The sequence below is a fragment of the Taurulus bubalis genome (genome assembly GCF_910589615.1).
Source record: "Taurulus bubalis genome assembly, chromosome: 1".
Taxonomy (NCBI): domain Eukaryota; kingdom Metazoa; phylum Chordata; class Actinopteri; order Perciformes; family Cottidae; genus Taurulus; species Taurulus bubalis.
Genome location: NC_136589.1, coordinates 12,940,852 through 12,953,870, shown reverse-complemented (window position 1 = coordinate 12,953,870; position 13,019 = coordinate 12,940,852). Strand labels below are relative to the sequence as shown.

The 13,019-nt window shown below is 40.8% G+C and overlaps 1 protein-coding gene across 1 annotated transcript in view; it reads left to right on the top strand.

Moving 5' to 3' along the window:
• The first annotated feature begins 649 nt into the window (after positions 1 to 649).
• Positions 650 to 13,019, top strand: part of map4k5 (mitogen-activated protein kinase kinase kinase kinase 5) — a 32,261-nt gene continuing 19,891 nt past the window's right edge. Inside the window, exons 1-2 of the mRNA XM_079220703.1 lie at positions 650 to 776; positions 7,476 to 7,533. Coding sequence (XP_079076829.1) covers positions 669 to 776; positions 7,476 to 7,533 — 166 coding nt within the window. The 5' untranslated portion in view covers positions 650 to 668. The remainder of the gene's footprint in view (positions 777 to 7,475; positions 7,534 to 13,019) is intronic.

The window sequence follows — 13,019 nt, the reverse complement described above, 5'->3', positions numbered from 1 at the left end:
TTCTCTGCTCTCTTTGAGCCGTTACTCGACGCCAGCGTGTGCGGTTAAAGGCCCCCGAAGAGATTTCCAATGCAAGATGTATGTTCGCGTTGTAAACGGTAAGTTAGGAGCAGTGGAAATGAGCGAGAACCAGAAGCTAGCTAAGTGAACGTTGGCTAGTTAGCATTAGCTAATGCCCCCAACCCCTTAACTAACCCGGTCCAATAGCAACGTTAGACTTGGCTCTGGCTATTTGCTGGAATGAACACTGTCTATGCTGACGTTCATGTTGTTTTAGTGGTCGGAGCTCTGAGTGAACTTTAATTTGAATGGAGGTTTACGAAAAATGTAATACAAAGGGTTGAGCTGTTGGGTGACAGATGTCACGATATGTGACAGAATATACTCACATTTCCTGTTGGTATTGACGCACATAACCGCTTTGATGAAATGTCAACTTTTGAGTTGCTGTGAAACGTTACCCACTTAATGTTACATACATGTTTTTTTTCTTTTTAACACTTTTCTTCCACTTGTTCTCTTATGTCTCTCGATCAGGACATGGAGCACGGGGAGGACAGTCTGAGTAACAGGGATTGACTTGTATATATTCAGCACCGCTGCTTCATCAGACCTCCGCCACTAGATTTGATCTACTAAATGTAAAGGATCGTTTCGTTCAAGCTACCATGGACATCTTTCCTCGGCCAAGCGGTGAAATCCAGAGGAGGAACCCTCAGCACGACTTTGAGCTCATTCAGAGGGTGGGAAGCGGCACATATGGAGACGTGTACAAGGTATAGTGAAGTTACTGGTTCCCACAGCCTTTCATTAGTGCTGGAGATATCTTGGTTTACCATCACATGAACTATTAATTTAAGTAAAGCCAGAGTGTTGTTTGTTTTGTGACATGTGGCCAACACATTTGGCAGTAGCTGTTGAATGAGGGCCAAGTTCCATTCCGCTAGTCTTCTTCAGCTACTAAAATACACGTATTGGCAGGAATAACTGCAGTTGGTACCCCATCCGACAATGGGCGAAGACAACGTTACTGATAACAATACTGTCACGGGAAACAAGCAAGATGATATGTTCATTGTGAGGTGTAGGACAATGACTTATAACTCAACTAGTAGATCAAAATTAACTGAATCTGCAAAAAGACCCATTTGATGGTTCCTGCGTCTCAAATGTGAGAATTTGCTTCATTTCTCCTGGTCATGTATAAATTAAATATCTTTGGGCTTTGAACTGTTGGTCATACAAAACAAGCAATTTGAAGACTATGATGAGCATTTTTCTCTATTTTATTACATTTTACAGAGTAAACTTTTAGTAAATTGATCAAGAATAAATTTTGCAGATTAACTGTCTTACCTCCATTATGGTATTACTGGTTGGTTGTGCAAGCTGCATCACAGTTAACTGAAACAATTCAAACCTGTTTGACTGTTGAACAGTGGTTGCCTGTACCTGCTTGTCCAATTTATCCACATCACTTCTTCTTTTTAATGATGGAGACCTTGTTACCCATCCCTAGTCCAAAGCAGCAGTATTAAAGCAGGAATATTTTCTCAAAATGGATATTGGCTTACTATCCGTTATAGTTTTACTTATATTAAATGTATATAATCTGTAGATCTGCTGTCAGCTGCAGCATCAATGTGATGTGTATGTTACTCGAGAGGAAAAAGAAACCATTCCTGTACTGGTACTATATTTGCTGCCTCTCGAAGCCTTACTGCTTTCACCAAAGAATTTTTTGTTAACTCAGATGAAACTTGGTAAGAATATTTTTTTGTTTTTCACTCACAGTTAAACATTATCAATCATTCATGAGTCAAACAAGCAAAAGTCCCTGCACTGCCCAAAACAAGACTGTCTGTCTGAGTTAACTGAATTAAACATTTAGTTTTAAAGGAAGGACACATCTTTGTCGTAGAGCAGCTCAAAACTTTTCAAACTGTGCAATGACAATTCAATTAATTAAATCTATGCAAAAACTGTCCCGCAAGATCTTTTAGCCACATTTTCCCCACTCTCTGTTGGCAGTGGGGAGATGTGTTTTGCTGGAGACTTTCTCGTTTGTCTATCAGCCACAGATGAACAGACGACCCATCTGATCCAGTGTGTGATAGTTCAGGCAGCCTGTCATCCATACAAAGCCTCTCTGGCCAGCCCCCAGCCCCCACCCCCAGACAGGCCACCGGTGGAATGCTGCGCCTGGTATTCTCCCACAGCTCGCAGGCGAAGGGCTGCAGCGCGCTGAAATATGATCAGGCCCCTGTCTAAACACACGTTTCGCTGGGTGTGTTCTGGGCGGTACCGACAGCAGAAACACCTCAAATTGTGAAAAGTCCCCTCTTGGCCTGCTGTGCTCGTTCGACTTTTAATGGACACATCAATCCTTGCCTTGGATAAATTATTACATTTGATTATATTAATTGGAGAACCACATATTGCTCTCTTTGTTATTTCTGGTGATAATGATTAATTTATCTTTATTATAATTGCATACACTTAGCTCTGTGTAGTTTGTTGCTACAATATCCATTTATATGCCGGCATTTTGTACAGAATTAGTACTTCTTAAAGGTTTACTCAACATTATGTACCAGCAAGTTTTGTTTTTTGAGTTGATGAAACCGTATCTACAAAGGGTTAGTCATGTAGGTCAGTGTATTGATACAAGCTCTGCTTCTGTCGGTGCTTGTGTTAAGGTTGGATGACAAAGAAGGAACCAATGAATCCTGCACACGGTCGGTCACTTATACTCACTTCATAAACAATGTGTGGATTAAGAGATTGTATCCTACACCTTCAGGAGGCCTTTAGTGGGTGGAAGACTAACTTTAAGTTGGATGTGAGGAACTATTTACCTGTTTATTTTTAAGTCAGTGTCAACATTGTCACTACAGTTAGCTGAACATAAGCTCTATGTAGACATCAGGCAGACCTGGCCAATCCCTGGACATGGGTATTGATCTTGTGTCCCACCTTGTTTCTTTAGAGGTCTGTTACATGCCAGACGACTCCAGTCAAAGGTTGTTTAAGGATGTTAAATCTTGTGTTGTCTGCTGCATCACATATTTAAGCAGTCAGTGCAGAACTTCCCCTTTCTGGGTTTAGTTCTCAGGTTAACTTCAGCTACTTCAGGGAATGTGAAGATAGACACACAGGTTGTGTACAAATATGTTTGTCTTTACTTAAACAGACTTTAAAGCAGCAGAGCCCCATCTGAAAAACATTTTTTTTTTGTTATTTGTTTTTGTGCATGCACTTGCGGTATCAGCTGCAGAACAATTCAATTCAGTTTATTTTATATAGCCCAACATCACAAATACAAGTTTGCCTCGGAGGGCTTTACAATCTGTACACATGACATCCCTATCCCGGGACCTCACATCGGATCAGGAAAAACTCCCCCAATAAAGATAGTAAAAACCCTTTCGCATGGAAAAAAGGGGAAGAAACCTGAGGGAGAGCAACAGAGGAGGATCCCTCTCCCCAGATGGACAGAAGCAATAGATGTCATGTGGCCAGAATGAATAACGTAACGGAGTTACAGCACATTCAATGAATGTGACAGAAATGATTCATATAATGAGTAGTATGCATGGTCCATGATCCAGATAGCCACGATCCATTAAGCAGAAGGAGGTAGAGAGGAGGGGCATTCCAGGGGCAGTGGGAGGAGAGAGCAGGGCCATGGCAGCTGGCAGGACCGGCTCCAGGCCAGTTGCATCAGCAGGGCCATGGCAGTAGGCAGGACCGGTTTCAGGCCAGTTGCATCAGCAGGGCCATGGTTGCATCAGCAGGGCCAGGGAGAGGACTGTGGTCCTTCCCCTGATTCCAGGCAGCCACGAATCCATGGATAAAGAAAATAGAGTTAGTAATATGCATTGAAGAGACAATCATTTATCCAGAAGGAGAGAAAGAAGAGGAGAAGAGGAGCGAAAGAGGAAGAGAAGGAAAGGAGGAGCTCAGTGTATCCTAAGATGTCCCCCAGCAGTCTAGGCCTATAGCAGCATATCTAGGGGCTGGACCAGGGCAAACCTAAGCCAGCCCTAACTATAAGCCTGAAACAGCTCTAACTATAAGCGCCATCAAAGAGGAAAGTCTTAAGTCTACTCTTAAATGAGGTGACCGTGCCTGCCCCCCGAACTGAAAGTGGAAGCTGATTCCACAGAAGAGGAGCCCGATAACTGAAAGCTCTAGCCCCCAACCTACTTTTTAACACTCTGGGAACCACAAGTAACCCTGCATTCAGTGAGCGTAATGCTCTCGTGGGGTAATATGGCACTATAACGTCCTTAAGATATGATGGTGCATCACCAGTTAAGGCTTTGTAGGTAAGGAGAAGGATTTTAAATATGATTCTCGATCTTAAAGGAAGCCAGTATAGAGCAGCTAGTACAGGAGTAATGTGATCTCTCTTCCGCGTCCTCGTTAGTACACAAGCTGCAGCATTCTGGATCAGTTGGAGAGATCCAAGGGATTTACCGGAGCAGCCTGATAATACGGAGTTACAGTAATCCAGTCTTGAGGTAACAAATGCGTGAATCAATGTTTCTGCATCGCGTTGAGACAGGATGTGCCGGATCTTTGAGATGTTCCCTAGGTGAAAAAAGGCGATCCTTGAGATCTGTTTTACGTGAGAGCCAAAGGACAGGTCCTGGTAAAAAATAACTCTGAGATTCCTTACGGTGGTGGTAGATGCCAGAGCGATGCCATCCAGAGAAACCATATCATCAGATACTTGATTTCTGAGGTGTTCTGGTCCGAGTAAAATAACTTCAGTCTTGTCCGAGTTCAGCAGCAGGAAGTTGCAGGTCATCCAGGTTTTGATGTCTTTAAGACACGCTTGAAGTTTGGCGACCTGGTGGGTTTCATCTGGCTTGATCGACAGATATAGTTGAGTATCATGGGCATAACAGTGAAAGTTTATGGAGTGTTTTCTGATAATATTGCCTAAAGGAAGCATGTATAAGGTGAATAAAATTGGTCCAAGCACAGAACCCTGTGGAACTCCATGGCGAATGGCAGTGGTAATCGAGGCCTCATCGTTTACAAATACAAACTGAAATCGATCTGATAAATATGACTTAAACCAGCTTAGTGCTGTACCTTTAATACCAATCAACTGGTCTAGCCTCTGTAATAAGATGTCATGGTCAATGGTGTCAAACGCTGCACTAAGGTCTAACAAGACCAGTACAGAGACAAGTCCCCTATCTGATGCAACTAGAAGGTCATTAGTAATTGTCACTAGTGCTGTCTCTGTGCTATGATGCTTTCTAAATCCTGACTGAAACTTCTCAAATAAACTATTGTTATGTAAAAAGTCACACAACTGGTTTGCGACTACCTTCTCCAGTATCTTAGAGAGGAAGGGAAGGTTAGAGATAGGTCTGTAGTTAGCCAACACCTCTGGATCCAGAGTGGGCTTCTTAAGAAGAGGTTTAATTACAGCTACTTTAAAAGACTGTGGTACATGACCCGTTAGTAAAGACCCATTGATAATATCTAGTAGAGAGGCACTAACTAAAGATAAAACTTCCTTAAACAGCTTAGTCGGAACAGGGTCCAGGAGACAGGTAGACGATTTAGAAGTAGAAACCGTTGAAGACAGTTGGTCGAGGTTGATGGTAGAAAATTCATCCAGACACACAGCAGGGCCCACAGCCTCCTCCATGGCCATCCCACCTGAGGATGGACCGGCAGTAGTCGAGGGCAGGAGATTACCGATCCTGTCTCTAATAGCCAGAATCTTACCATTGAAGAAGTTCATGAAGTCATTACTACTAAGGTCTATAGGAATACACGTATCCACCGAGCTATGACTCTCAGCCAGCCTGGCCACAGTGCTAAAGAGAAACCTAGGGTTGCTCTTGTTTTTCTCTATTAGTGATGAGTAGTAGGCTCCTCTGGCATTACGGAGGGCCTTCTTATATGTTCTCAGACTATCCCGCCAAACCAACCGGGACTCCTCCAGACCGTTGGAACGCCATATGCCCTCAAGCTTCCGTGATGCTTGCTTCAATATGCGGGTCTGAGGGTTGTACCATGGAGCGAGCCTCCTTTGCTTAATGATCCTCTTTTTTAGAGGGGCTATCGAGTCCAGTGTCACTTTCAATGAGCCAGTAGCATCATCGACGAGCTGATCAATCTGGGAGGGAGTAAAGTTAGCACAGGAGTCCTCTGTTATATTGAGACATGGTAATGAATCAAATACAGAAGGAATCGCTTCCTTAAATCTAGCAACAGCACCGTCAGTTCCTGTACTCCCTGACAGAAGCCAATCAAATCCAACAATGAGCTAAATGCAACATTAAGGCTATCATTGCAGGCCAGTTTCATCAGCAGGGCCAGGGCCATGGCAGTAGGCAGGACCGGTTCCAGGCCAGTTGCATCAGCAGGGACATGGTTGCATCATGTATAGTACAAGTATAGTAGTTCAGTGTGTTAGTCTGTTTATGTGTGTGAATCACCAATACATTCTGTGTTGAAAGCTGGCCGTGCTGGAGGGTTTTATGTTTTACGGTTGATTTAGCTGCTTGTCCCATCACTTACACTCCCACGGATTAGGGAGCATCCCGTCTTGACCTGGATTTTGAAGTCGGTGCAACCTACTTTTAAGATAGACATTTTTACAATTGATGGATGGATATTTTTTTTAATCTAATGCCATTGATATTTAGCTATGGGCATAATGCAATATTAAACTGAAGATATGCACAAATATGTGGAAGAACCAAAAAGGATGTCAAGAAAAAGTATGCTACTCCAAGATTGACTAAGTCTTTAGTCCTCTACATTCAGGATATTTAAAGGTTTACACTGTCCAGCATGACATCTGGGGATGATGCTTTTTTAAGTAGACTCTGAATATGATAGTACTCAAGTATGTAATGATGCTGCATTTGACTGATGGAGGTGGGGGTTGTGCACAGTTGAATGTTTCCACCCCACTTCTCTCAGCGCAGAAAGGATCATTCAAATGGCATTTATTGTTTTAATGCTTATGTTGGCCAAAACTGTGACTGATTTCCCATCATATTACAGTCCCATGTTATGTAATATTCAACGTTGCAACTGACTTATTTTAATTTTTGTCTAATATATTGTCCCCCCATCACATGTTTATCTTAGAAATAGTAGTGAGAAACATAAAATAGTGAAAATCCCCAATCTAAAGTTCTGAGAGCTCATCAGAAAATTGCTTGTTTTGTCCAAACGGTCCCAGCTGATATACTATATAGTAAAAACCCACAAAATATAATATTTACTATCAAATAAGACAAACAAGAAATGACAACTCCAGTAGTAGGAATGTTTAGCATTATTGATGGAAACTTGTTTTTTTGGAGGTCGACAAAATCAAACCTATAGTTTTGTCGTAAACAGTTGTAACGCGAGTTCTGATTAAAGCAGTAATATTAACTGCGTTGTGATGTTTGTAGCCTTGCTGACCATTGTGCTGCTATTTCTTTCAGGCTCGAAACATACAAACTGGGGAGCTCGCTGCTGTAAAGATCATAAAGTTGGAACCAGGTAAGAGTGATGGTCTCATAATCTCAGTTTGTCAGAGCTAAAATAAATAATGATTAAAAAGTCTGGAAAAGAAGTAGTTTTTTTTTCTTATAATTCATTATATACAATATTAATATGTACTGTTATTATTATCATTATATACTTTATTCATTATTATTATTATTTGTTGGCTTGTTTATTTTCCACCAAAAAAAGATGTGTACTCTCTGTGATGCAACAACAATATTTTTTTTTCTTCATAAAATATAATATAAAGTGATTCCAGTAGGTTTTAGTACCATTTCCCTCCCCCCCGACACATTTTGAAACATCTAGAATCACAATTATTTTGGTTCGGATAATTGACACATGATATTTTTCTATATCGTCTCATGCCTAGTCTGGTGCAAAGCATTTGGTTAAAGAAAAATGTTTTTTCCATGATTTGAAGAGCGATGTGATATGAGATGTTTGTGTGAAGGAGAGGAGACATTTCTGACTGTTGGCAGCTTTGATGTCTGTGCTGGTGATGACCTAGTGACAGAGTTGGTGCGATCCAGATTAGTGGGATTATGATGAGGGTTTTGTACCACCAGCAACCAGACTGAGTTTAGATGATCACTCCCGTTTGTTTTCTCTTTCATTCGTCATGTCACTGTCTGTTTGTTTTAGTCTTTGAGTGAGAGGATGGGTATGCTTTTGTATGAAGTTTACATGTGACGTATTCTTCAGGTGTCATCTTGTCTTGTATGTAAGAATTGATTAATAAATGATCACTCTGGAATTTTTGGCGAATAACCTGATAATCCTCTTGAGGTTTTGAGCCCTTATTTAAGGTGTGTGTGTGTGTGTGTGTGTGTGTGTGTGTGTGTGTGTGTGTGTGTGTGTGTGAGAGTGTGTGTGTGTGTGAGAGTGTGTGTGTGTGTGTGAGTGTGAGTGTGTGTGTGAGTGTGTGTGTGAGTGTGAGTGTGAGTGTGTGTGTGAGTGTGTGAGTGTGTGTGTGAGTGTGTGAGTGTGAGTGTGAGTGTGAGTGTGAGTGTGAGTGTGAGTGTGAGTGTGTGTGTGTGTGTGTGTGTGAGTGAGTGAGTGAGTGTCAGTCAGTCAGTCAGTCAGTCAGTCAGTCAGTCAGTCAGTCAGCTTAATCTAAGGGGGCGGGGGATCAGAAGAGAGAAAGGGGAGCATTCTTTATTAGTGTCATGACTTTTAAGAATATAAATCATTATTTTATTCTTAATTTAAATACATTACATACATATACAATTGTACGATTATCATACAATTTAAATACATTTTAAGTAAAGCCCTCTATTTTCTTGAGTAATTCATTAGTTACTGTCTTTCAAATGTCCTTCATAATTCCCTCGGAGCCCAAAGGGACCGTCCGAAACTCAAATCATTACATGGAGAGGGGAGAGAGAAAGGCACGAGCATTTCTGGTTGGAAAATGACGCATACAGTTAACTCACTGATCTACATTCTTCATTCATATAATTTGTGCAAACTTGAATTGTAAAAGATATAAATCATACAAAGACCGAGTGAAAACAGGCCTTGTGTACAGCTATGGTTTAAGTCATGTTAAAATGGTTTAGACTAGTGTTATAGAGGATTTTATAGGTTAACATTGTCAGGTGCATAGCCCTGCACAGGTTTTCTCATAAGCATCTTTAAACACACATATTTGTGCTATTCTTATTTGCTTTATCTTTTTTAAAGATGAAATCAGGATTAACCCAGCTCAGGTCGTCCTGTTTAAGCAGGACTCTCTTTTCTTTGGTCCTCTCCTTTTTTTTTTTTTGCAAGAGCTATTCCTTTCTGTGCTTCAGGTAAACAGCTTTGGGCGGAGCGCAGAATCAAACAGGTTTGACCAGGAGGAGTGACACTGTTATTAAGTATGGGACGGGGAGAGGGAAAGAAGAGAGGAGTGGTGAAGCCCTCGGGCTGCTGGGCACAAAGCAGGTTAATTTGATTAGTTAGATGGTAAACAACTATTTAAGACCAAATTAGTTTTGGTCATCAACACAGAGTAAAGAGAGATTATTATTTTATTTTTTTACATTTTCCCTCTGAAGTGTACAAACTTTTACTTAGTAGTTATTTTTTTTAACAATATCCCTACATCCCTCACTATACCTCTTTCCCTCTTATGAAACTTCATTTTGACGTATTTTGTTGGCACCAGCCTCCTGGTAGTCTCCATTAGAAATTCAGCTGTGTTGCTTTTTTTAGTGATCAATTTTCCATTTTCCCTCAAATATGTCATCTTATGGTTAACAGGACACCATCAAATCATATTGGTGTAAAATTGGGCAAGACTTAACACTGAATAACTCCCAACACACTGAATTGAAACTTGAAGCATTAAGTGAGGATGTGTATATTCAGAGAGCAGAGGGAAGCGCTTGGTCTGAGAGGAAGTGGCTACACTATTTTGCCACAACTCACTAAGAAGAGAAGATTGTCACTTTATGTTTGTTTTGTTTGACCAAGTTCACAGTCCTGTCAGTGAAATTACCCTCGCTCAAATTTTTGTGGTTCCTTGAGCCAGTTTCTCTCCGTCAACAAATGTTGAAAATTATTGTGATCAGCACCCGTTCCTCCTGTGAAATGACACTGGATTAAAGAACACTGCAATTACACACGCAGTAATATGTCATTGTAGCCTAATTAATGAGTCCCCAAAAGTGGGACATTTCTCGAGCTTTATGTGGCAAACAATGACGAACGTGGAAAATGATTATCATGTTCATCATCATTAAAGCTGTGTGTGAGCACTAGCTTCTGGGAGACTGAGGCGTTCATTACTCTGTTACTGGTGTCAAACTCGAGGCCCACGGAATCCGGCCCGCCACGTCATTGTATGTGGCCCGCGACTGCTTGAAAGCTATGAAATCGCGGACTCGTTTTCAGTCATTCGCGGACCCGTTTTCAGTCAGTCACGGCCCTTTGCATGGGCAAAAAAACCTGTGTGCTTTTATTTTGAAGGGAATTTTTAATGCAGCAGAGTGCCGTTTATTCAATACAATTTCTGTCATATTCATGTAATGTGCTGTAACGCTGTTACGTTTAGGGATGGGTATCGTTTGGGTTTTTTCCGATACCGGTGCTAAACCGATAGTTTTAAAACGATACCGATGCCTAAACGGTGCCTGAACCGATACTTTTTTATTGCCAAGGAAATTCCTTTTCTTAAAATTGAACAATATATTAACTGTTTAAAGTATACTTTGCATATAAATAAATAAATACACGCAACACACTTGTCTTCAAACTACAGCTTCAAACCTTTTAACTTCAAACTATAAACAATATATATTTAAAAAAAAGAACAGACACAAGCATCAGGTGGCCTGATGGGACCGTGTGCAACAGAACTCAGACACTGTTGGATCCTACAAACCGCTGCTTTACTGGACTATATGTCATCATTAATATCAACTGGAGAGATTTGTTCCAGCAAGCCGAGGACGGGCGTTCAAAAGCTCGTGCTCGTGTCTGCAGCGATCTCTGTGTGCGAGCGCTGTGAGTGTTGTGTGAGCGCTGGAAGCCCCGTCCCCTCGAGCCCCGCTCTGCATGACTTTTCAAGCAAGAATAATAAATCCCGTTTTCAAACGTTTTTCTCCACTGTAATAATAACAACACTCCTCACTAACCCTGACAGATGCACTACACTCAACTCTTTTAGGGTTGGCTACTGTCTGTGACTTTTATTTTGTGCTAATATGTGAATAATGTGACTTTAAAGTCTCTGTTTGATGTTGCTAACATTGCTGTATTGAGCTTACTCAGCATGCCATACCGAAAGCCAATTTTTCCCTTCCCTTCCTTTTGCACAATCAACATCTCAGCTGTGCAAAAAAAAGTTTTGGACATGTCTCCTTCCCTTGATTTAAGGATACGGTCATTTAAATTCTTCTCTTTTTTTAATGTTATCGTCAACAAATCTCCCAAAAAGACCAAAATCAGGCATCAGTAACTCTGTCTCTAAATATTTTCTGACTTTCCTACTCTGAGTTGCACTCAACCGTACACCCATTGGTTCATTTTTAAGACATACATCTTTAAAAGTAACAGATGTATCTAGTTACATTAAAAAATTGCGCAGTAATTTCCTAAAATAGCCAGACACTACGCTTTTTTTGTCAACATTACTCAGTCGTAAACAGTGTATTTGTTCGGGGCTATTTTCATCTGTGGATTAGAACACCGTTGATGCTTTTGATACTAGTGAGTATTTCAGCAGCAAGACAATGTTTGAGGGATCGGCACAATAAAAACAACGTATCCAACAATGGACAATGATGAAGGTCTATTGAGAGAAATTTAAAAAGTAAAAAAACGTAGTTTGTCGTATAAATTCTTTACTGATGTCTTTAAATGTGATTTGTTTCCCCTTCATGATTGAACAAGTTTTCTTTTATGAGATACCACCTGACACTCAGATTAACTTCACGGTCACAAGGGATATAGTTACACACTGGTGCGTGTGGTTCTTTTATGTAGTTTAGACAACTAATAGTTACATTATCTAAAGCCTTCTGATGAAACTAAATACCCAAATTAGTCGGCGTGGATCACTTCAAAGATATTGGAAATTTGCTGGTTTGTGGTTTATCAGCTGGATAGTTATGCACGTGTTGGCATTCCAACCTTTTTAATTCAGACACTCACGTGAGAGAGCCTAACCCCTCCTAGACAGACAAAAAAACAAGACCTCTCTTTTCACTTAGTAAGAACGTTGTTTGTGTGCTAAAAAAAAATGCCTCTGTGGTCTAGGATGTATCTCCAGAGATGTTTTCTTCCAGAGTTCAAATGCACTAGTATCATTTTAATTGGGCAGCTAGACTACAAGCCACCCACTACAGTGTCTCGAGCTATGTGGAGTAAAGTGCCGGTCAACAACTTCTCTTTGTCTTCAGGCCACAGCTGGTGTCAGTGGCCAAAGCTTGACGCAAATTCTGAGATAGTTGATTTTTATAACAGAATTTAGACAAATAAATACAGTTGTTTACATGCGAGATAAGCAGAATTTAAACACTTGACCATATGCAGAAAACAAATGGTTTGTTCACAGTAATTCTCACTCAAAGTAATGTGCTTTTTTGTGTGTGTTGTTGCAGAGATTGTATCTATTAAATGAGCTTAATCTGGACTGATGCCTTTGATGACAGTCTGTTGATGGAGCTCTGGAGCTGGCAGTCTGGCATATCTTAACCTCCTGTTAATGTATTCCAGGACCATGTCTCGGCACAATTGGGAGCAGCTGGGCTTACATATTTTATTCTTCTTACTTCCGACTTGTCGGATGTGTTAGAGTGCTTTGCTGAACTGGAAAGCAGCCCATACTACAAAAACTTTAAAAGTACAAGGTGTTCTCTTCTATTGGTATTGGCTGTTTAATAATGTGCTGTTTTTATAGAGGGACGAAAAATGTAACATTTTAGTCAGAGGGAAATATGGGAAGATTTTGTTCTGTGGTTTGAAGTTTGGCAAACGTGTGTGGAAAG